General features: G+C 38.0%; 1 protein-coding gene across 1 annotated transcript in view; it reads left to right on the plus strand.

The window, feature by feature from the left end:
• cd164 (CD164 molecule, sialomucin) overlaps nt 1-23,408 on the plus strand; it is a 71,896-nt gene that overhangs the window by 18,752 nt on the left and 29,736 nt on the right. Inside the window, exon 2 of the mRNA XM_028797608.2 lies at nt 19,336-19,425. Coding sequence (XP_028653441.1) covers nt 19,336-19,425 — 90 coding nt within the window. The remainder of the gene's footprint in view (nt 1-19,335; nt 19,426-23,408) is intronic.

The raw sequence follows: 23,408 nt of genomic DNA on the forward strand, positions 1-23,408 counted from the left end.
ATTCAAACCGGCAACCTTCGGGATACCAGCACAGATCCTTGGCCTCAGAGCCACCACTCCGCCCAAAAAAAAAAAAAAAAAAGTATGTGAACCTTTGCTTTCAGTATCTGGTGTGACCCCCCTTTGCAGCAATAACTGCAACTACATGTTTCTGGTAACTGTTGATCAGTCCTGCACACCAGCTTGGAGGAATTTTAGCCCATTCCTCCGTACAGAACAGCTTCAACTCTGGGATGTTGGTGGGTTCCCTCACATTTACTGCTCGCTTCAAGTCCTTCCACAACATTTCGATTGGATTAAGGTCAGGACTTTGACTTGGCCATTCCAAAACATTAACTTTATTCTTCTTTAACCATTCTTTGGTAGAACGACTTGTGTGCTTAGGGTCGTTGTCTTGCTGCATGACCCACCTTCTCTTGAGATTGTTCATGGACAGATGTCCTGATATTTTCCTTTAGAATTCTCTGATACAATTCAGAATTCATTATTCCATCAATGCAGGCAAGCCGTCCTGGCCCAGATGCAGCAAAACAAGCCCAAACCATGATACTACCACCACCATATTTCACAGATGGGATAAGGTTCTTATGCTGGAATGCAGTGTTTTCCTTTCTCCAAACATAACGCTTTTCATTTAAACCAAAAAGTTCTATTTTGGTCTCATCCGTCCACAAAACATTCTTCCAATAGCCTTCTGGTTTGTCCAATGATCTTTATCAAACTGCAGACGAGCAGCATTGTTTTTTTTGGAGAGAAGTGGCTTTCTCCTTGCAACGCTGCCATGCACACCATTGTTGTTCAGTGTTCTCTTGATGGTGGACTCCTGAACATGAACATTAGCCAATGTGATAGAGGCCTTCAGTTGCTTAGAAGTTACCCTGGGGTCCTTTGTGACCTCGCCGACTATTACACGCCTTGCTCTTGGAGTGATCTTTGTTGGTCAACCACTCCTGGGGAGGGTAACAATGGTCTTGAATTTCCTCCATTTGTACACAATCTGTCTGACTGTGGATTGGTGGAGTCCAAACTCTTTAGAGATGGTTTTGTAACCTTCTCCAGCCTGATGAGCATCAACAACTCTTTTTCTGAGATCCTCAGAAATCTCCTTTGTTCGTGCCATGATACACTTCCACAAACGTGTTGTGAAGAGCAGACTTTGATAGAGCCCTGTTCTTTAAATAACACAGGGTGCCCACTCACACCTGATTGTCATCCCACTGACTCTAATTTCACCTTCAAACTAACTGCTAATCCTAGAGGTTCACATACCTTTGCCACTCACAAATATGTAGTATTCGATAATTTTCCTCAATAAATAAATGACCAAGTATGATATTTTTGTCTCATTTGTTTAACTGGTTTCTCTGTACTTTTAGGACTTGAGTGAAAATCTGATGATGTTTTAGGTCATATTTATGCAGAAATATAGAAAATTCTAAAGGGTTCACAAACTTTCAAGCACAACTGTATGTGTGTATGTTTACATATGCTATATAATAAAGAAGCAAACATCACAAACTTAACTATAACTTTTAATGTCAAATACAAATACCTTTTAAAAATAATTACAACCTGAACATGAATGTTTAGGAGCTTCTTCAGTCTCTTTGTTGTATATGACAATAGCACATTTCAGCTACATTCTCCTGAAGGCAAAGTCATCTATTGGGATCATCATTCGACCGCTTCTGTGCCAGGTCTGAGTTGATGCTGATGATGGCCAAGCTGCTTATACGTTGTTCAGGGTATCTGCAGTTTGGAGGGCAACACATAGTTTTGGACTTAAGTGGTATTTAATGGCAATGATACAACAATTGATTTGTTCCCTTTATAAATAGAGACCTAATTAGTAGTAGTGCTGTTACTCTTTGTTACTTGATACGGCCAACAGTATTACTTGTGATGTGATACAATAAAAACAATTTTACTACTACCATTACTGCATCATAATAATAATAATAATAATAATATAAAATATATAACTATAAAATTAAATACTACTACTAATATATAAATAATATACTTAGTGCCTCATAAAAAGATAAAATAAAAACTGTTACCACTACTGAACATGTTTTAATAAATAAATACAGAATCAAAATGAAGCTGAATGTTTAGATTTAAAAAAAAAAAAAAAAAATGTGAATGTATCACCAATAGTTAAGACTTTATCTAAACCTCATTTTGTCCTTCCAATAACAGCAGATAGCAATATTGCATTTACTAAATTAGTAATGTTAGCTGGCAATAAAATTAACTAACAGTCGACGTTAATCTGAGCTGATTGCTCTTTTTGTATGTCAAATTGTGGGAAATTCTAGGAATTTATCTAGTGGCTTACTAGAAAGTAATAGAGCCTGTGCGTTCATAAAATTTACATATGTATCCCAAATGCAATACCTTGCAGACCACTTCATATGTCAACAAATTTTAGCAGACTTTAACAATGTATAGAGGTCCTATGGTCTTCAGGGTGGTAATAAGCAATCTTAGCCATTTGTTGGATAGGTACTGTAACATCAGATAGACTGTGTTAAACACTCAATATCAAAATTATTTCATATAATGCTACTCAATCCAGCTTTAGTGTAGTAGCAAATGATGTAATGTTAGCGGGCTTACTGGAAGTAGGACAAACTTAGATTTATAAATGCATTGTAAGTGCAGTACAAGCTGCTTCTTCATGCCTTCATTTTATTTTTTTCCTTTACTATCTACACTTTTGACCAGTGTTGACTTGAAGCCATCTCTCTGCTTGTCAATGGATTATGATCACAACTGGCGACCATCAACGATGTTAATTTGATGTTTCATGAAATGGCAAAAAACCTCAATATGGTCAAGATGTAGACCTCCAGAGTTATGCCCTGTTCAGGAAGTTATTGTTTTACATGATACTTAAGTAATATTGCACAACATGGTTAAGATTAGGATTGTGTTAGGAGTTATCTGACTGAAGTAGAGTAACCCAAGCAGCAAAAATGTACAGTCCTATTAGCTATCCAGTGGAGCTTCTGAATTGCAAAAGTTTGTGCCCCCCACCCCCCAAAACACACACATCAGTCCTCTGATCATTTGCTCTGTGTGCTGTGATCTACATATAGGAAGGGTCAGTTTTGTTTCCACTATTACACTGTAAACTGTTTATCTAAAGTGCCTTGAGTGTCTATACATTTAACTATCTGTCTACTTAGAAGGCATGCCTGGAGGAATCAACTTAGTTGTGCCTGCAAGGCTACATTCTGCATTACTGTACCTTCCAGTTAAAGATGTTTTAATTGAAAACTTTTTCAAAAGCGCTTTTGTCTTAAACTCTAACCTGAACTAACTATGACATAAAGCACAACTATAGTATGTACATTCTGTAAATTGCATAGCTGAAATGTTTTCAGTATATTGTGCTCATTATGCCTGATAATGAATTTGCAGGTTAACTTGTGTACTTGCTTGCTTAAAGCTGCTGAGCATCACATGGAGGAAGGTCATTGTAAATGTGGTAAAGTGACTCACTAGTGGAATATATACTGATAAGCACTATGGTTTCAAATCCAGCTGTTAAGCCACAAGGCTATGTTGCCTGCCACCAAAATTACACTACCCTGGTTTAAACAGTGAGGATTTCTGGCTTACAATTATGTGTAGAGCTTTATTCCAGAAGTTTGCTTTTCCAGCTCCTGTATTCAATAGCATATAAACTGCAGAGTGGTTTTGCAACAAGCCAGTAATATCTTGGCCATATCCTGGCAATTAGGGAAACAGTGTATGCTGTAAGAAATGGATAGTATTGCTCAAACATTTTAATAACATATTTCATTCTGTGGAAAGCTCTGCATGACTCATCTTGCATTTTCCACAAGAGCTGTGGCATCTTGTAACCTTTAAGACCATTTAAGTTTATTGTGGTAGAACAGTTGGTTATATGTTTAATGTAAGGCCTAGTGGTATTTTCTTCATTTTAATCTGGTCTCCTCCCACCCCATGTAAGTGGTAAGATTACTTAGTTTTGTGTTTTAATTTGCTGCATTTGAAATGCCACATGTGTACCCTTTACTTTCAATCTCTAAGGCTCATGGACATTAATGTGCCTGTATTAATGGGTGTCTTTCATCAAAAGCAGTGGACTTCAGAGATTTTCCTGATACAGTGGAACCTCGGTTCACGACCATAATTTGTTCCAAAACTCTGGTCGTAAACCGATTTGGTCGTGAACCGAAGCAATTTCCCCCATAGGATTGTATCTAAATACAATTAATCCGTTCCAGACCGTACGAACTGTATGTAAATATATATTTTTTAAATTTTTAAGCACAAATATAGTTAATCATACCATAGAATGCACAGCGTAGTAGTAAACTAAATGTAAAAACATTGAATAACACTGAGAAAACCTTGAACAACAGGGAAAACTAACACTGCAATAGGTCGCGCTATAGTGCTAGGTAACTGCTTGCTAAAAACGCATTTTTTTAATGAGTTTTAAGCACAGGGGAAAAAAATTAACATTTGAAAAATCCGTAATTTAATAAATCACCAAGAAAAGTAACACTGCAACAATGCAGGCTACGAACCGATCACTGTAAATAGAACTGAAAACAAAAACAAGCCTTCTCTACCTTATGTGTCCCTCCCTCGCTCCCTCGCTCGCTCGATCTCTCTCTCTCTCTCTCTCTCTCCCTTGCAAGCCTGGAGCTCCTGTGTGTGTGTGTGTGTGTGTGTGTGTGTGTGTGTGTGTGTGTGTGTGTGTGTGTGTGCATACCAATTTATAAATTTTATGTCTGTTTGAGGTTAAAAAGAAAAAAAAAAAGTAACACTTTATCCCCAGTGGGGAATCGAACTCAGGTCTGTGAGACACGACAAAGCTGCTGCGCTCTGAGAAGCAAATCTTAGCGCGCTACGCCACGGAAACTGTTTTATCATCCTTGAAACTTTTGTGAAAGTGTTTATTTGGAACTCGGGCTTTACATATTCTATAGTTTATGCCTACATTTTGTAACATTTATGACTAAAATATGAAAACGTTTCTGTTTTAACAATGTGTTTACACAGATTACTGTAGAAACGGAACACACATGAAATGCATGTGTTCCAAATAACGATCTATTATTTGCACTCTAAAACTCCACTTCACTCCCAGATAATCAATGAAGGCATGAGCTGGGAGAAGTTCGTGCACGTTCTAAGTCGGTGGGGGGATGGAATAGCCGGCGGCTGGCAGCTTGTCTTTATCGGCACATTTAGAGGACAAAAGACGCTGGCGGAGAGGTGTGAACGGATTTAAGGTGGGCTGGATCTACGAGTTTTTTCGTAGGCTCTGTTAATTCTAGTGTTAATGTTTCTATGTGCTGTACATGTGTGAACCAGTACATACTTCCTAAATGGGCTTTCTCTTACGCTGACAGGACACAGAATACATTACATTCATGATATTACATCTCTCTGAACAATTTTAAATACTAAGATGTATACTTTATATCATGTTCATGACAAAATTAATTAGAACATGCATTAAACATGGGGACACGGTGGCGCAGTGGTAGCGATGAGCTGGCACCCCAGCCAGCAATTGTTCTTGCCTCCTGAGAGATGCTTGCTGGGATGTAAACTACCCTCGATGAATTGCAGCAGTACTGTCTCTTTCAAACGTACTAAACCCCAATTCCTCTCCTTCCTTTTCTTTCTCCAAGTAACCAATTGCTACACAATAAGGTCTTTAATAAATGTCAAGCCATCTATAAGTTTAGAACACCGATTTTTTTTTTTCAGAACGTTTAAGGAACATTGAAGTATCTTTGTAATACATGTTTAATTATTCCATCCATCCGTCTTTCCAGAGGGGCGCAAGTCCCAGCAAGCATCCAGTGCGAGGCAGAAACAATCTCTGGATTGGGCACCTGCTTATCACTAGTGCTACACCACCATGTCCACACGTTTTATTATTAACAGTATACATTATTTAAATAAAGTAAAAAAATGTATCTATATAATGTAATATACATACTTTATAAATGATTGCAGGAGCTCCAAGAACATAGCTCTTGGAAATCTAAATCGACTTAGAAAGCAGTCGTCATCATCTGTAAATATTCGGCGCTCTCTTCTATTGAATTGAATTCCTTTATTGTTATTGTATGGTGCAAAGAGATTCAATATGCAAAACTTCCATATACTTATTTTCCTATAAGATGATAAAATAACAACAAAAATAACACGATAAAAAAACTTTGAAAATTATGCAATATGAAAGCATAAGTGGCTAACATTGTGCAATGTTACAACTGTAGTGCAAGTTTACAGTGAGGTAATTGTAATTCTAAGTACAAACAGTTCTACCGGGAGCACTTGATGGACTGATTGAGTGTGTTTATAGCTCTTGGGATGAAACTGTTTCTGAACCACAAGGTTCCTACAGAAACGGCTTTGAAGCATTTTTTCCATATGGGACGAGTTCAAACAGACTGTGTGCATGGCTGAGGCAGCGTGTGCTAGATGCTGTATCCTGATAATCCTCTTTCTGATCAGCTGCTGTACAGCTGTGATTCCACACTTGGATACACTGGGTTAAAATACTGGTGCACTGAGAGTAACAATGCTAAAGCAGCTATGGTATTTGGAATAGTTTGGCCATTCCATGCACCATTTTATGGTTACAGGCTGATTTAAATTCAGATACCTTAAATTTATAAACAATATGCGGTTAATTTGTGTATTTGATAAAGCTGCATTAGGGATGTGAATCTTTTTAAAAAATAAATAAAGAGAAACCATAGAGGAACCATAGCACTGCTTTTACATTGGGTGCCACCAGTAGTGCTGGGCAGTATACTGGTTCATACCAAAAATTGTTTTTATTTTTGTTATGATATGGATTTTTCTTATACCGCAACACCGGTTTAAATTGCCTAAACAACATTTGGAACGTGGCGCAGCAGGAAACTGTTTAAGGAGGACCTTTTTCACTGCTACACCGCTAAACACATGCCGCAGAGGTGTTGCGCCGGGGCTCTTTTTCACTGCTACACTGCTAAGCAAGCATACAAAGGAGTACATGCGTTAGTGGAAGTATTGCGCGGTGAAAATGGACAGAGAACATTCTGAAACTGAAGCTGTAGCAGACGATAAAGTTGAACATGATGACACAGAAGAACATTTGCTGGAAAAAGGAGTCACGTCTGTTGTCTGAAGATACTTTGGATTTAAAAGGTCGGATGTGGACCATTATGTTCAAAAGTGTGAATACTGTTTCTATACTACTGGTTAATACTGAAAGCCAAGTTGTATTTTTTTCAATACTGTGTAATGTACCTGGGTATTATGTAATAGTGTGACAACATGTTGACTTTATTCTCGACATTTCCACTTTAATCTTGATGCTTATGACGAGAATAAAGTCGACATTTCTACTTTATTCTCACTGTTTGTCGAGATTAAAGTCGACATGTTGACTTTATTCTTTGTAATTTTGTTATTAAGTAGAACATCGGAAACTAAACTTCATCTTAAAATGAATATTTAATATACTAGATTTTCTCAAACCCCGTCATAAGTTATGTAGCACATTAAATGCTTTGTGTTGTGTTCCCGGATACGATTCCATAGGGCTATACCACAAATCACATTATAAATGCAAGATGCAGTTTTATTATTTATGTATATAGCTTAGCTTGAAGCAAGGTCCATATTAATGCAGTTTGCCTTAATGATGGTTCAGTTGGTAAAGATGTCATCACCAAGTTGCACTTGTTTTGTTTTGTTTTATTTTTATTTGGTGAATACTGTGTAATGCACCTGGGCTTGAAGTCTTGGAAGTAATAGTAGTATTACTGGAAGTTGCACTGTTATTTATTTTATTGTTATTATTTATTAGTTTAAATATTATGCAGTTTAATGATGGTAAAGTTGTTTAAAAAGTCACTTTAATGTGTCGGTGGACAGAGATTGTTAACATTAACAAAGTGTAGTTGGTTTACAACAAATATTTACTATTTATTCCTTTTCTAAGACATTGTTCAGTGCAATACAACTTTTGACAAGCACCTCTGGATATTTTACTAAGTCTAAATGCTTCTTTGGATGGTTGAAAATACAGTGCATCCGGAAAGTATTCACAGCGCATCACGTTTTCCACATTTTATGTTACAGCCTTATTCCAAAATGGATTAAATTCATTTTTTTCCTCAGAATTCTACACACAACACCCCATAATGACAACATGAAAAAAGTTGACTTGAGGTTTTTGCAAATTTATTAAAAATTAAAAAAACCTGAGAAATCACATGTACATAAGTATTCACAGCCTTTGCTCAATACTTTGTCGATGCACCTTTGGCAGCAATTACAGCCTCAAGTCTTGTTGAATATGATGCCACAAGCTTGGCACACCTATCCTTGGCCAGTTTCGCCCATTCCTCTTTGCAGCACCTCTCAAGCTCCATCAGGTTGGATGGGAAGCGTCGGTGCACAGCCATTTTAAGATCTCTCCAGAGATGTTCAATCAGATTCAAGTCTGGGCTCTGGCTGGGCCACTCAAGGACAGTCAGAGTTGTCCTGAAGCCACTCCTTTGATATCTTGGCTGTGAGCTTAGGGTCGTTGTCCTGTTGAAAGATGAACCGTCGACCCAGTCTGAGGTCAAGAGCGCTCTGGAGCAGGTTTTCATCCAGGATGTCTCTGTACATTGCTGCAGTCATCTTTCCCTTTATCCTGACTAGTCTCCCAGTCCCTGCCGCTAAAAAACATCCCCACAGCATGATGCTGCCACCACCATGCTTCACTGTAGGGATGGTATTGGCCTGGTGATGAGCGGTGCCTGGTTTCCTGGAGTTGCCTGGAGTTCAGTCTTTGTCTCATTAGACCAGAGAATTTTCTTTCTCATTGTCTGAGAGTCCTTCAGGTGCCTTTTGGCAAACCCCAGGCTGCCATGTGCCTTTTACTAAGGAGTGGCTTCCATCTGGCCACTCTACCATACAGGCCTGATTGGTGGATTGCTGCAGAGATGGCTGTCCTTCTGGAAGGTTCTTCTCTCTCCACAGAGGACCTCTGGAGCTCTGACAGAGTGACCATCGGGTTCTTGGTCACCTCCCTGACTAAGGCCCTTCTCCCCCGATCGCTCAGTTTAGATGGCCAGCCAGCTCTTGGAAGAGTCCTGGTGGTTTCAAACTTCTTCCACTTATGGATGATGGAAGTCACTGTGCTCATTGGGACCTTCAAAGCAGCAGAAATTTTTCTGTAACCTTCCCCAGATTTGTGTCTCGAGACAATCCTGTCTCGGAGCTCTACAGACAATTCCTTTGACTTCATGCCTGGTTTGTGTTCTGACATGAACTGTCAACTGTGGGACCTTATATAGACAGGTGTGTGCCTTTCCAAATCATGTCCAATCAACTGAATTTAGCACAGGTGGACTCCAGTTAAGCTGCAGAAACATCTCAAGGATGATCAGGGCAAACAGGATGCACCTGAGCTCGATTTTGAGCTTCATGGCAAAGGCTGTGAATACTTATGTACATGTGCTTTCTCAATTTTTTTATTTTTAATAAATTTGCAAAAACCTCAAGTAAACTTTTTTCACGTTGTCATTATGGGGTGTTGTGTGTAGAATTCTGAGGAAAAAAATGAATTTAATCCATTTTGGAATAAGGCTGTAACATAACAAAATGTGGAAAAAGTGATGCGCTGTGAATACTTCTGGATCCACTGTATGTTGTCAAAATTTTAGTTTAAGTTGTTTGCAAATATTGTTCAATAAAAAGGCTGTATATTTTGACTGCATCTGTCATGCAATGTAATTCCTTCTCTTCATTAGTGCCACCCCCTTGAAAACTATCACTTTATGGGGCCATGCAAACCTGTATTAATACTTGTGTGCACATTAAAATATTTTTTGTACAATTTTCATGACAGTGAAATAGGTTATTCTTAGCCAGTAATTGCAGTGGAAATGTGGTTAACATCCACTCATGCCTGGGGAAAAAAAAGCGTCCAATACTGTGAAACCGGTATAATTTTGAAAAATACTGTGATATAGAGTTTTGGTCATACCGCCCAGCACTAGCCATCAGTTTGCAAAACCAAACAGAAAACTTGCATCCATAAGGGGGTTGGGTAGCTGGTGTCTTACACCAAGTTTTAGTTTTTATATATCGCGATATGATACGGCGGTATGCACCATTTATACATGAGGCCCCAGGTTCCTTCAGGTGCACATGCAACATTGTGATTATTTGCAGATTTTTATTTTTTTTTAATACGTTTCATTTAGATGCAATTTTGGATTAATCCTGTATCATCATTGGTGAAACAGATAGATACTTGTTTCTTGAAATTATGCTCCTTCAAAACCTATACGATGGTTTTACTTTCCAAATGCTTTTCTCCTGGTTCAGCAGTTACGTCAGAAGAGGTATTTGGCATCATTGTGCCTAAATTACATGGCCAAAATAACGACTATTTTTCTATTTACATTAAAAATAATGAAAGAGCTTCAAATTACTGAAGAGTAGTGAGTAATAAACACTTCAATTTTTTAGACAGTCTTTATATGAATAAAAACCTTTTAGTTTCACATCAATATCTACTAAATAAAACACAAAACGGTACGGTGTTTTAGGAATTTCTCTCCAAAAATCTGGGTTTTACAATACACAGACGATATTTTATGATACACAACCCTGTAATCGATTTTCTTTTGTGCTCTTATCTGTCGGCTATCATTGTACCAAGTATAGATTTCATATCTCATAGTACTGCAAAATTTTCCTGAAGGTGTAACCCCTATTAGAAGCATTTAGTTTCTTGCACCTAAACAGTCTCTCAAAACAAATATTGCAGTACAGTACATTTATCTTTCTGAAGCAAAATGTAAACCATTTGTAACTATGTTTGTATAATTACATACTCCTCCTAACCTTGATTTCTAAAGCAATTTCTGCTTACCACAAGATACAGAGAAACCTTACATTTTTTGTAAAACAGATTGGGGGTTTTGTGCTGCATCTTCTCCTGCCGTCTGTTACAGTTGCCCCACAAAGATTTAGTGTGTTTTTATTTGCATCTTGCATTTCACATCCACAGTAAATTACATATGTACATTTTAATTCCTGGCTACCTTGGGTGCAGGGCGCAGGGCAGGAAACAGCCTTGGACAGGGAAGATACATACACCTAGGTCTTTCATTTGCATAAAGCCACAGTCCTGTTTTTTCTGTACGATCGCTGTCGGCACTGTGGGGATGTGGTGCATTAGAATGGCTCACTCGCTAGAGCATTAATGAGGATATCAACAAAAAAACATTTTTTTAAATATTGAAATATCCAAATACCCTAGATGTATAATTCTTCCAAATTTCAGCTTTTTAGCTAATTGGGAAGAAACATATAGATATTTATAATCAGTATTTATGTTTGTAGAAGAAAGTACTGTACTAGGTAATCATTACAGTATGACATTTAGTATGTTCAATTTAATTTCTCAAATGTAAAAAGTTGAAGAGCTTCAGTTTGTATATTGGAAATGGGAAGAGAGATTATTTCTTCTGGCCTTTGGCAGATCAAAGTAGCTTAGGTGGGAAAAATGAATGATGTACTTTATTTAACAAGCATTCGCGATCAAGGCTGATTTTCACTTGGTTTCTACCTGTGATTCACAGGAGGGACACAGAGCATTTGTCTGAAAGCTGTGGTTTTCACATGCGTCTTTCAAGCAACCGTGTACTTAATGCTCAAAGTACTGGTAGTGTGGCTGGAACTCCCATCTGTGCATTTCTTTCTTACCTTGTATAGTAGTGTACATGTGGCATCCCGTTCTTTAAACCTAAATTTGAACATATACTCCATATCCCAGTTTCTATTGTAAAAATGATATGTGAAATAACTACTTTGTAGGGGAAAGAGCTAGAGCTTGCTCAGGATGTTGAACCATACGAAATAGACATAGAGTAGCTGAATTCTCTCAATAAACATTAGCTTTGGAATCGGATTTCTTGATCTGTGATGGTGTGTGTGTATATATACGTGTGTGTGTGTGTGTGTGTGTCTCTTTTTTTTTTTTTTTTTTTTTTTTAAATATATACAAGTTGAGCGGATATCATATAGTTCGATCTTTAATCAGAAATATAATCAATGCCAATAGTCATGTTGTTGAGTAAGGTTTTGTGTACCTGTGCTTAACAACTTTTGATGTTTAAATAATTTGATGGAATTAAAATTTGCAATTGGCACCTTCCCTAGAAGTTTTTCTGTTACGTATTACTGCTTGTGGTTTCTTTCTGCATTTTCAGTGGGGGGATTGGTTGGAGTCTTAGAGAAAGCTTATAATGATACCAATGTGAGTAATAATGAATGGTATTAGTGCACCACAAGAATACTGTATGTTGTTTATTACATTATAACTTTATTAAACCAGAATGGGGAAATTTGTATTAAGCTATTCTACTACAGTGCAAGATCTGTGTGTTCAGTTAAGTGCTGTGTGCTTCAAACTTCAGTTGCTCCGCTAATTCCTAGCCTCCATGAGTTTGTTGATTGCTCCTAATAGGACCACTTAAGATTAAAACATTACTGAGCTCTCTGTAACCCACTGGATGCTTCTTTAACAGAAATACACTAGTTTTAACTTTTTAAATCTTCCAGAAATGGTATATGATACTATACACAATAATACTACTATTACAACAATCTGTAGTTTAGTCAGCTAGAAAAGGGGTGTGTGTTTTAATTATTTATGTATATATATTGTGGAATACCAAGGGCATATAGCTCCCCAGTCCAGACGCAGACAGGCACAAAGGCACAAGTCCAATGCAACACACATTTATTTCTCAGGGGGAGCACTTTTCTTTAGCTTCCCATCTCAATACAGTACATTAAGCGCAAAGCACATAATGCACAGTCCTCTTCTTCCTTCTGTCTTTCTCTGCCGCCTCCACTCCTCTCCCAGTAAGCTTCGTCCACCTCCTCCCAACTCTGGCTCCCTGAATGGAGTGAGGTGGCTCCTTTTTATTCAGCACCTGGGAGTGCTCCAGGTGGTTCATCAGGATTACTTGGAATCACTCCCAGGTGTGGTGAAAACCCATTGAATGGCTCTGCAGCTCCCCCAGGCAGCCCCCTCGGAACCCAACATGGCTGTACCAAACACCAAGTTCCAGCATGCCTTGCAGGAATCCTTGGTGCCACTGCTGTCCCGGAGGGCTGTCCTCTATTTTCCCAGAGGAGGTAGTGCCCTGCAGATGCTCTCTCCCCTTGACCTTCTATCCAGATGGCGTTTCAGCCAGGTAATGGACCAAGGCCGGCAATCTCACTGCCCCTCCCTCAGCTCAGCCTTGTGGGGTGAAGCGTCCTGTCCCATAAGGGCTGTTGTTTTGCTGAATGGAGAGCGATCTTGTCTGGACCACGGTTCTGTCCTACAAAACAAAGACAAACTGGAGATGGGGGGGGCACTGCGCCGATGCCCTCTACAGGTGTCTATGGAGCCTCGGACATCATCTCCACCTGTGGCCGACTCAATGGCACTTGAAACATTGCTGCACCCTGTGAGCATGAAAACGTTGTGTGAAGCCCCACGCCGCTGAGGTCAGGTCATCCCTCCACCCTCACAGAGATAGGACTTCCATCACACGTGAACACACAGGCTCGCATGCTATAGTGTTTGGTGACCTGGTCTTCCTTTTCCAGGTCCCCCATTTGTTCTGGGATGAAGCGACAGTCTGGGCCTCTCTGTGACATAAAGAAAGGCCCTGTGCTGTCTGCACCCCTTTTGACTTGATGGTGACTGTTGGTGGTGTCTGAAGCAGGACGGTCTGGGTGCCGCCACAGACAAGCTGGCCCCTCATATGTGCCTTAGCTATTTCCGTGCCTAAAGCACGATTGGTCATTATACCCATGTCTCTTGTCAGACTTCTGGCTACTCATTTCCCTTCTGTCACATCCGGGAACAGTTCACTCATAATTCCGGTAATATATACCGTACAGGAACTACTTGCTTGTACCGCCACATCTATATTGCTGGAGAGTCCCGCACTGAGTTTCTTCATACACTCCTGCATCATCTTCAGTGGTGCCCTGGTCATCATCTCCAACCTTTCCAGTGTCTTGCTCAGCAGACTAATGACCTGTAACAAAGACTGTATGGGTTGGAGAGCAATCTCCAGGACCCGTACAGCCAACAGCAGGTTACTCATTTCAGCCAACAGTGGATGATGTTGTTTGTCCTTACCTGCCGGCTGAGAGCTATTGTGCCTGCCGAGGCTTTGTCAGGTCCTCTTCAGGCTTGGGATGGACATTTATCTACTCTGTCAGTAACCAGTCATCGACAGGAATCCAACACACATGGTCCAGTCCCTCCACCGCCCCCTTTACCCTTTGATTGGGTCTGATGGGGAGATGAGACTCCAGGCGATCCTCCCCCTACCTTTGTTTTCCAGAAAGCACAGATCCTTGGTCTTCGTCGGTTGTCTCTTCTGAAGTTGTCTTGCTGTCGCTTCTTGGGTCGGCGTGCTTTGGCCAGAGAAGCGGATCCGGGTAATCCCCTTCTAGGAAGTGTGAATAGGGGACAGACGGGTAACCTTCCCAGGACACATTGCTCTAGGTGCAACACTTACCTCCTGGATCCCATCCCCCAGAACATGTTTCTTCCGGGTGGCCTCTTCTGCATGTATGCCAACCCGAGTGTTCGCAATGCTGGCACGCGTCTGGGAGTCCACTGCTTTCGGGGCTCACCTGGCCTCCTCCTTCCCCCACCAGATTAGGAGCGGTGCTTCCGTGAGCCTTCAGCAGTTCTCCAGGTGAGCTGCTTGCTGCAGTGTCTGTGTGCGTTCACAATATCCTGTTGGATTGGCCTATAAAAAATAATTTAATATGGGTCTCCTGCCTAATGACTGCTAGGCGGTCCCATCTGTGATGCCCGGCTATGTACAGCTGCCCTAACTCCGACATAGTCAAGCAAGACACAGGTTTCAACACACACCTTTAACTTTCAGCTGCTACTTCCTACAATATATAAATAATATCATTGACAGCACAGTCCTTTCGCCATCACCTTCAGTCCTCCACACTTTTCCTGTCGACTTAGGCCATTGAATGCTGGTTACTGGCCCCTTTTTATAGGGCACCTGGAAGGACTTAAGGTGCCCAACGAGTTGGGTGTGTTGGAAGTGCTGCAAAATAGGTCCCTGCAAACGGCCAGGCACCATCGGCAGTGGCCACGGGCCCCAGCAGGGTTGAGCTGCTATGCTCATGACCCGTGGCCCTGCCCTCTATTGGTCCAGGAGAGAAACTGACCTGAAAACACTCTCTGTCCCGGTCCTTGCGCCACAAAATATATCTAACCTACCTGTTACACATGTTGTAGGTACTATAATAAAAAATAAGTACCCAGTACATTTTTGTGTGAGGTTAAATAACATTAAAGCTCCATTCTATGTAGTGGTATTTAATAGGCTGATTAAACTGAATGGTAAACAGTAATTTTACATACTTAAAATCTTAAGCATATAAACAAATAATCTGGCAAAATCTTGAAATGAGCGTGTATTCCTTATTTGTTGGAGCTTACAACTTTCTGCATGTTTTTCAATTAATGCGATTCCTTAAATAGTCTAGTATTAAAATATGTGCGTTTGTTGGACTGGATTCTTGTTGTGGCAAAATGCTTTAAAGGTAGACGATAAATGCAAGAGAATCAGAAGTGATTTGTAGCACTTTCCTTTTGAAAAAAAAAACTTCAAATAGCTATGTGGAGCAGCACTAAACCAACATAGGAAGTCGGTCTTAAACTTGCACATTGGCAATGTTGGCCCTACTGATTGTTCAGGACGTAATGTGCAATTTCTGCATTTTTACTTCTCAAACATGAAGTATAGGGAAAGTATTGTGGTCGTCCAAAGATTTGATGTCAAGATTTTGATGAATCTCAGCGTTTTAGACCTCCGTGACTTTCTCGTATATGAAGTATAGGGTAAGCATTGAAGTCATCTAAAAATTCCATTTTGAGATTTTGATGAATCTCGACGTTTTAGACCTCCCAGAGTCCGAAAATACAATTTTTGGAATTGTCTGTCTGCGTGCGTGCGTGCGTGTATATAAACACAATAACATAAGTACGCTTTCACTTGGGTCAACCAAATTTTGCATACAAGTATTAGGTACAAAACGTAGATTTCTATCAACTTTTGGGCTATTTCTTTTAACTGGAAGTAGTACTTTACCTTTTATTCATGCAGCTGCAGAGACCAATTTATTCAACTTTACTTTTATAATAATTTGTTCAATATATTTATTAATTTGATTTGTTGTTGATGGTTCTTTAATGTACATAATATAACATTGTTTTGCGGTTTACTCCTCAAATAGCCATCCCCTTATCCTTGTATACAAGAAAGTATAGGGGAGACCATTCCCTTTTTTTTTTTTAATTAAAACGTTTCTTTCATTCAGATAACAGTATTCACATAGAAAATGAAAATATTACTAACTCTTAAAGAAATCAATCACATATATAAACAGATTTCTGTCCATCAGTTACTGATGGCACATTGCAAGCGTTACATTTGTTGAGCACTGTAAAAATTATTTTGTCATGCATATAATAAAATGCAATGCATTTTTTTATTCCAATAGAGAAAAAAAATAATCCATATATTAAGCCAATTTATTTTCTTCTGGCAGTTGCACCCAGTTTGGTGTATTTAGCATTAATGTCTGCAAATGCCATGTGTTGGAATGAATCTTATAATGCACTTTTGCAGAGGAGCCAGTGATTTTTCATTTTTTATTTTTATTTTTTTAAAGAGGTGAGAGTACCATAGACAGTACATTAATAATGTTAATACTTTTTAAAAAAAATAGTGTTTTTCAGAAAAAAAGTATCCTGGCATTAACTTGTACAGTATTTGCATATATAATGGAAATCTATAGTTTTTAAAAAAAAAAAAAAATCCTCCAGTGAGCTGCAGTTGTTTTGGCGAAAATGCCTTGTTGATGTCAGACGAGAATGGCCAGACTGGTTCAAGTTGATAGAAAGGCAACAGCAACTCCAATATGTTTTTAACTCCAATAATCACTCATTATAACTAACGTGTGCAGAAGAGCATCTCTAAATGCTCAACACATTGAGCTTTGAAGTCAAATGGCTACAACAGTAGGAGACCACACCAGTTTCCTGTCAGCTAAGAACCATTTAGGCTGATGATGGTGATATAATGGTGGGCGGGGTATTTTCTTGGCTCCTTAGTACCAATTAAGCATTGTTTAAAAGCCACAGACTACCTGAGTGGTTGTTGCTGACCATGGCTACCCCTTTATAACAGCAGTGTACCCATCTTCTGATAGCTACTTCCAGCAGAATAATGTGCCTTGTCACAAAGCTCAGATCACCTCAAACTGGTTTCTTGAATATGGCAATAAGTTCACTGTATTCAAATGGCTTCCACAGTCACAAGATCTCAGTCCAAAAGAGCACCTTTGTGATGTTGTGGAACATGAGATTTGCATTATGGAAGTGCGGCCGACAAATCTACAACAACTGCGTAATACTATCATTCTTTGGGAATTTAGGTGTATATTGATGTACTCTAGCACCTTGGTGAATTCATGCCACAAAAAATTAATGGCAGTTCTAATTAATATATAATTAATATATATGTGTGTGTATGTGTGTATTCTTTGTGATTGTACGCAATTAGATCCTTAACAATTTTCAGACCAATGGAGCCAAATAGGATAAGTAATTTCAAAATAGTTTTCTTTTACATAAATTAACATTGAGAAAGATAAACCTACCCTGTAGTTTGAAAATTGTTTATTTCATATTGAGTAATGGTTAAATGGTTATTTAAACCATTTTAACCATTTAAATTCAAAATTGTTAAAAACCAAAATGAACATGAACGTACAAGCTGAAAGAGCAATTTGAATCAAAATTGGTGGAGCATTGCTGGCATTGAGAACTAAGCAATCTATGGAAATGTATAAACAGTGCAGTTTATTATACAAGTATTAATAAAAAGCGTTGCATGTTTATTCCTATGAAGAATAAAAGCTTCTCATTTTTTGTCTCCAGTGTATAATGATATAATGCAGCAAATAAATAGCATAAATGTACTTTAATATCCTGAACGTAATGCTGAACTTCCATTTGCAACTGAAGATCTCTTCATGTTTCTAATTTGTAGATGATAGAAAAATTAGTGTCTCACATCCATGCATACTTGGCATTGGTGTTTTTGAACTGCTATGAGGACACAAATGTGATGGTCAGTGGGGGGGTGGGTAGGTAGCGTGTGTATGTGGGTGGTAGGCTTGACACTTGAACAGTAATTGGGATTTGAATCGTTTACATTAAAAAAAAATGTTCAAATGTATTTGATAGTTAAAAATTCTGAAGGATACATATTTAATACCAAGGCTAAATGTTCATACTGAGTAAATGAGGTTTGGCTGTAAGTATCATAAAAGTTGCATAATTTACCACTTTTGCTATTTTGTGTTGGGTCAAACTGTGCTGGCAAAGCAGGATTTTGGTGCGTTTGTGTTTGAACAATGCATATCAACAATACAGTTCTACAAATGAGTGGCTCATAAAAGCATGGCTTTTTGCAAAACACCTTGGGACTGCTCGCTGCCATTATTCTAGATAGATACAGCTGTACTGATATTATCAAGCAACTATAAGAGTCAATGTGGCAGTCTAAACGAATTGTGCTCTAATTTAAAATTTTGCCCAGTAATCATTTTAACTCTGTATTTTTATGCAAGTCACTTAAATGTTTATGTATATTATTTATGCTATTTTGACAAATATGGTTGATAAATTTTTAATAAAAAATTTTTAAGTGTAAAAATTAGCACTTTTCCAATGCTTATGTAAAATATTGTACATTTCTTTTTTGTGTTCAGTGCTATCAGGATTAGCTATGATGCCCTTGTTGCTGAATTGAACTAGTGCCATATACAGGGATTGTTCCCGCTTTGCGCTTGCTGAGATATCCATGGCAGGGTTGGAGGGAAGCTGGAGGATAAGTGACCCATCAGTGGTATTGTCCTGATCTCTGACCAATCCTGTCAAAAACCATTTAAGTCAAGACCCTACAACCAAACCTACCCCCAATTATTAAAACAAATGTACTCAACAGCAAAAGTAAATATAAAGTAACTTTTTTCTAATGAAAAAAACATTTCTTGAAGGATTTGTACTTAAGTATATCTGGAGTAACTTGTGAAATTGTCTAGCCTTTTAAACTGTCTTAATGTTATGAACAGAAAATGATAAACTAAAATATTAGCATTAAAGAATTTCCTGTTCTTCAAATTTAAATGTCTTATTTAAATTTTTTTTCCCCCCCTCAGGTCCTTGTTCTAATTTTACAAACTGTAATGACTGCCTGAAGCATGCAACCAGTAATGAGACCACAGTCTGTGTATGGGTGATGTGCAAAGGCAAGTACACAAACAATTTGTGCTTTCTTAGTTTTATATTGTGCTTAATAAAATAACTGTTGGCTTACTTGGTTGACTTAATTGGACATTGATATCAGTATTTCAACTCCACTCCATAATACCACTATATAATCCAATTTCTTATGCGCTCCTAATTTTTTTTCTACTGTCTCAATTATTTTAAGGTTATTGTTACCTCCCTTTCTATTGTCTCATTTACGTTGTTCTGTTAAAATGATTCATATACTTCGAAGGCAATGTTTTGTGTCAACAGACCACTGAAAGGTCACTAAATATTTGCTTTACTGTGCTTTGTCTACAAAATACCGACTTGACATTAACCAGTTTTCTCTCATAATATGTATATGATGGAGACATACAGTATGTACATAGTGAGCAGCAGTATATATAATATGAGATGGTAACTTAGAAATAATGGTAATAAGCAATATACATGATAGTATAAACTCACTGTTTACTTGGCATATTGGTGGGCATAATGAGACTTCACTGTAGGTCGTCATTAATTTGTCACCATTAATTGTTATTTTTGCTTACTGTGAAAATGTATTAACATTTCATGACTAAGCTGTATTGTTCATTACTAGTTAACTGTGAAGTAGGTATCTGGAAATAATCTGAAATGGGTAAACGTTTAGGAGATGAATTGACTTTTATCTCTCATCTTGTTCTACATATTGACAGATCTCAGAGTAATCATTTACTTGTGGCTGGGCACACAATAGCTAGTTTTATCCTGTTAAAGAAGGCTAAAAGGCAAAATGTTTTATCCTGTGCGCCAGCATACTCCATCATTTTTTTTTTTTAAATAAACATTTACTCAAGTATATAATGTAAGTGCAACAGTTACATATAAACACAACTGAATTGAGATGGTGATGAAGACTGAGTTTTTTAATACAAATATTTAAAAATAAAGCCCTTTCTAATAACTGCAGCTTCTCTATAACTTCGCCATTATTGTTCCTATATACTCAAGTATTTAACATTTTTAATTAAAATATGAATACAAGTCAAAGCAAAGCGCATCCTGTTTCTGTGTATATTTTATTAAACAGTTTTAGAGTAATACTACTTTTACTATGAAATGAAGAATTAAAGATTTGGACAGATTTACCTATTGTAAATTTTATAGTAATTTTAAAATTTATATTTGGCAATTTATATCCTTTGGTGAGTGAACTTCTTTTAATATAGTTCTGAAGTTTATTCTTTTGCGAAAGTCATTGAATATATCAAGATTAACATTGAGTGCTTCAGTTGTAGAAGGCAGTTATGTATGCCCTTGTCATGGCACCAGCCCCACTATTTGATATATGAAGTGGTTCAGTTTAAACTGTCTACAAGTATCTCCTTTTTCAGCATTTGCAGTTAATCATCACATTTGTTTGGTTTTATCTTTGTCTGTAATACTCTACTATTGTAGAGATGCAAGGACTCTGTATCCAGAATAAATCTGAAGAAAGCATAACACTAGAATCCATGAAGCCTACGAAAATATTCGTGAATTCCCTCACACCTCGTTATCAGCGTCTTTGTTTTGTAAATGTGTCAATCAGCACTGGCAGCAGGCAGCCTGCTCACTCATCCCCCACTGAGGCAACTGAAGTCAAGCCAGACGCAAATTCTCAGAGCTGAAGTCTGTTTATCTGGGAGTAAGGTGTCTGGAATTGTATAGGGTAAATAATATATTATTTGGAATACATACATTTCATGTGTGTTCTGTGTAAATGTAAGATGACAGGAAATGTGACACAAGAAATGAACACATAACTAAAATTTTTTTCATGTTTGTAGTAGTAATTGACAAAATGTCGACGTGAAGTGTATAACGTGTGAAGACAGAAGTACAAATATCAAACACTTTCACAAAAAGTATAACAAAATATGTGTGCTTTTATTCAAAAATATAACCAAAATTGTTTAATTTACAGGTTACTGGCAATATGTAAAAACTAAAGCCCAACTATCAATCAATACAAAGTAGATACGCCTGCTTGGCTGGTGCAGAGGTAAGAACTGCTCCCTCATAATCAAGAGGTTGCTGGTTCTATCCCAGGTCCTCCTCGCATTTATCGTTTTGAGTAGTGAGCTGCTATTATTGTTACTGTTATACAGTAAAAACATGCATTTGATTTGAGTCTGTAACAGCCGGTGTAAATTTGTTATTTGTGAAGGGATAAAAGCAGACTCACAAACGCAGCTCAGTCGTTTCTTTTTGCTGTCTTGTCGAGCAAACAGACACCATAGCATCTGTAGTGGATGTTACTTTTTCTTGCACATGGACATTCACATCAACATATCATTTGAACAATTTTTTTATCCAAGAATAAAACTGAATTAAAAAAAAAACAACAAAAACGTTCAAATGACATGTTGATATGACTGTCCTTGTATGAGGAAAAGTAACATCTTTCATAAGTACCATAAATTTACACAGGATGTTACAGACTCCCATCAAATGAATGTTTTTGTTATATGATTATAATAATAGCAGCTCACTTCTCAAAGTGCTAAATACAGAGAAGGCTTGGGATTTTAATCTATTACCTCACCATTACTAAATGGTAGCTTATCCACTGTGCCATCTGTGCAGATCCGTGACAGAGCAGCATTACCACTGTGAAAACTGAAACATGAAACACGCAAAAACACACGTATGCGAACGTCATTTTGTACTGACTGATAGTTGGGCTTCAGCAACATGTCAATTGAGCAATTTCTTTTTCTTAGGTTTTATTCTTAAATAAAAGCATACTTATTACATTTTTTGTTTCTTGGATGTTTGGGCTTCACACATCCTGTACTTCACGTCAAAATTATGTTGTTATTACTATAACCTATGAAAACGTGTTCAGCATTTCTTGCCTCGCATTTCCTCTGTCATTCTGCATTTACACAGATGGTTGTGGATACCGAACACGTGTGAAATGTATTTATTTCAAATCATAATATTTCATTACCTATATGATTCCTTACAAATGCATTGCCAGATAAATCCTTCAACACAGACTTCAACTCTGAGGATTACAGCAGAGTGGTTCTCTTTTCTGACCGAATGGGGGTGGGGAATGAGGGGGGTGTAGCAGGCAGGCTGCATTCTGCCAAAGCACACATTTACCAAACAAAGGTGGCCAATTAGCGCAGTGATATGGAGCTACAAATTTCTTGGCATATGTCAGGAAAAATTAAGGATGTCACAGACAACCAAAAAATCGTAAGCTTCAGGGATTCTCGTGATAACTTATAAAAGTATGTTTATTTCTGTGCTAAATATCACAAAGTGTTGAGTGGCTTTGTTGTCATACAGTTCCATACACTGCATTGTAGCATACAACAAGGATAAAGTAATGTTTCCCAGGACCACAGTGAAGCATTATCAGACATACAGGAAAATGCGAGATAAACAAAGAACTGTATTATACTATAAACAGATATCTAACAGGTAAGAGAATAGATAGTAATAATTTGAAATAGGTAGTAATAAATAACAACAATGCATAATATAAAAACAGCAGTAATAAAGTGCAACAAATGTAGTGAATATAAATAAGCTACTAGGCGCAAATCTGAAGGCAAAGGGCCAGTACAGTTTATAGTCTTGACAGCCAAAGGGTAGAAGCTGTTGCAGTACTAGGCAGAACTGGTTTTGATGCTACAGTACCTTCTGCCAGATGGAAGTGAGACAGAGACCATGAGAGGTGTGGGAGTGGCCCTTCACAGTGATGTAGGATTTGAAGAGGCAATGCTATATAAAGATGTCTTTAATAGAGGGCAGAGAGGTCCCAGTGATATTTTCTGCTTTGTGTACTGTCCGTTGTAGGACCCTAATGCTCAGAGACATTAGTCAATCACAAAGAAAATCCTGCTACTCTGATCTACCCTATGCAGAAAGAAAACTGGTAAATTTTATTAAAATGTATTACGCAGTGATTAATGGGTAATTTAGTTTACATTTTAAC

The sequence above is a fragment of the Erpetoichthys calabaricus genome, chromosome 3 (assembly GCF_900747795.2).
Source record: "Erpetoichthys calabaricus chromosome 3, fErpCal1.3, whole genome shotgun sequence".
NCBI classification, from domain to species: Eukaryota; Metazoa; Chordata; class Cladistia; order Polypteriformes; family Polypteridae; genus Erpetoichthys; species Erpetoichthys calabaricus.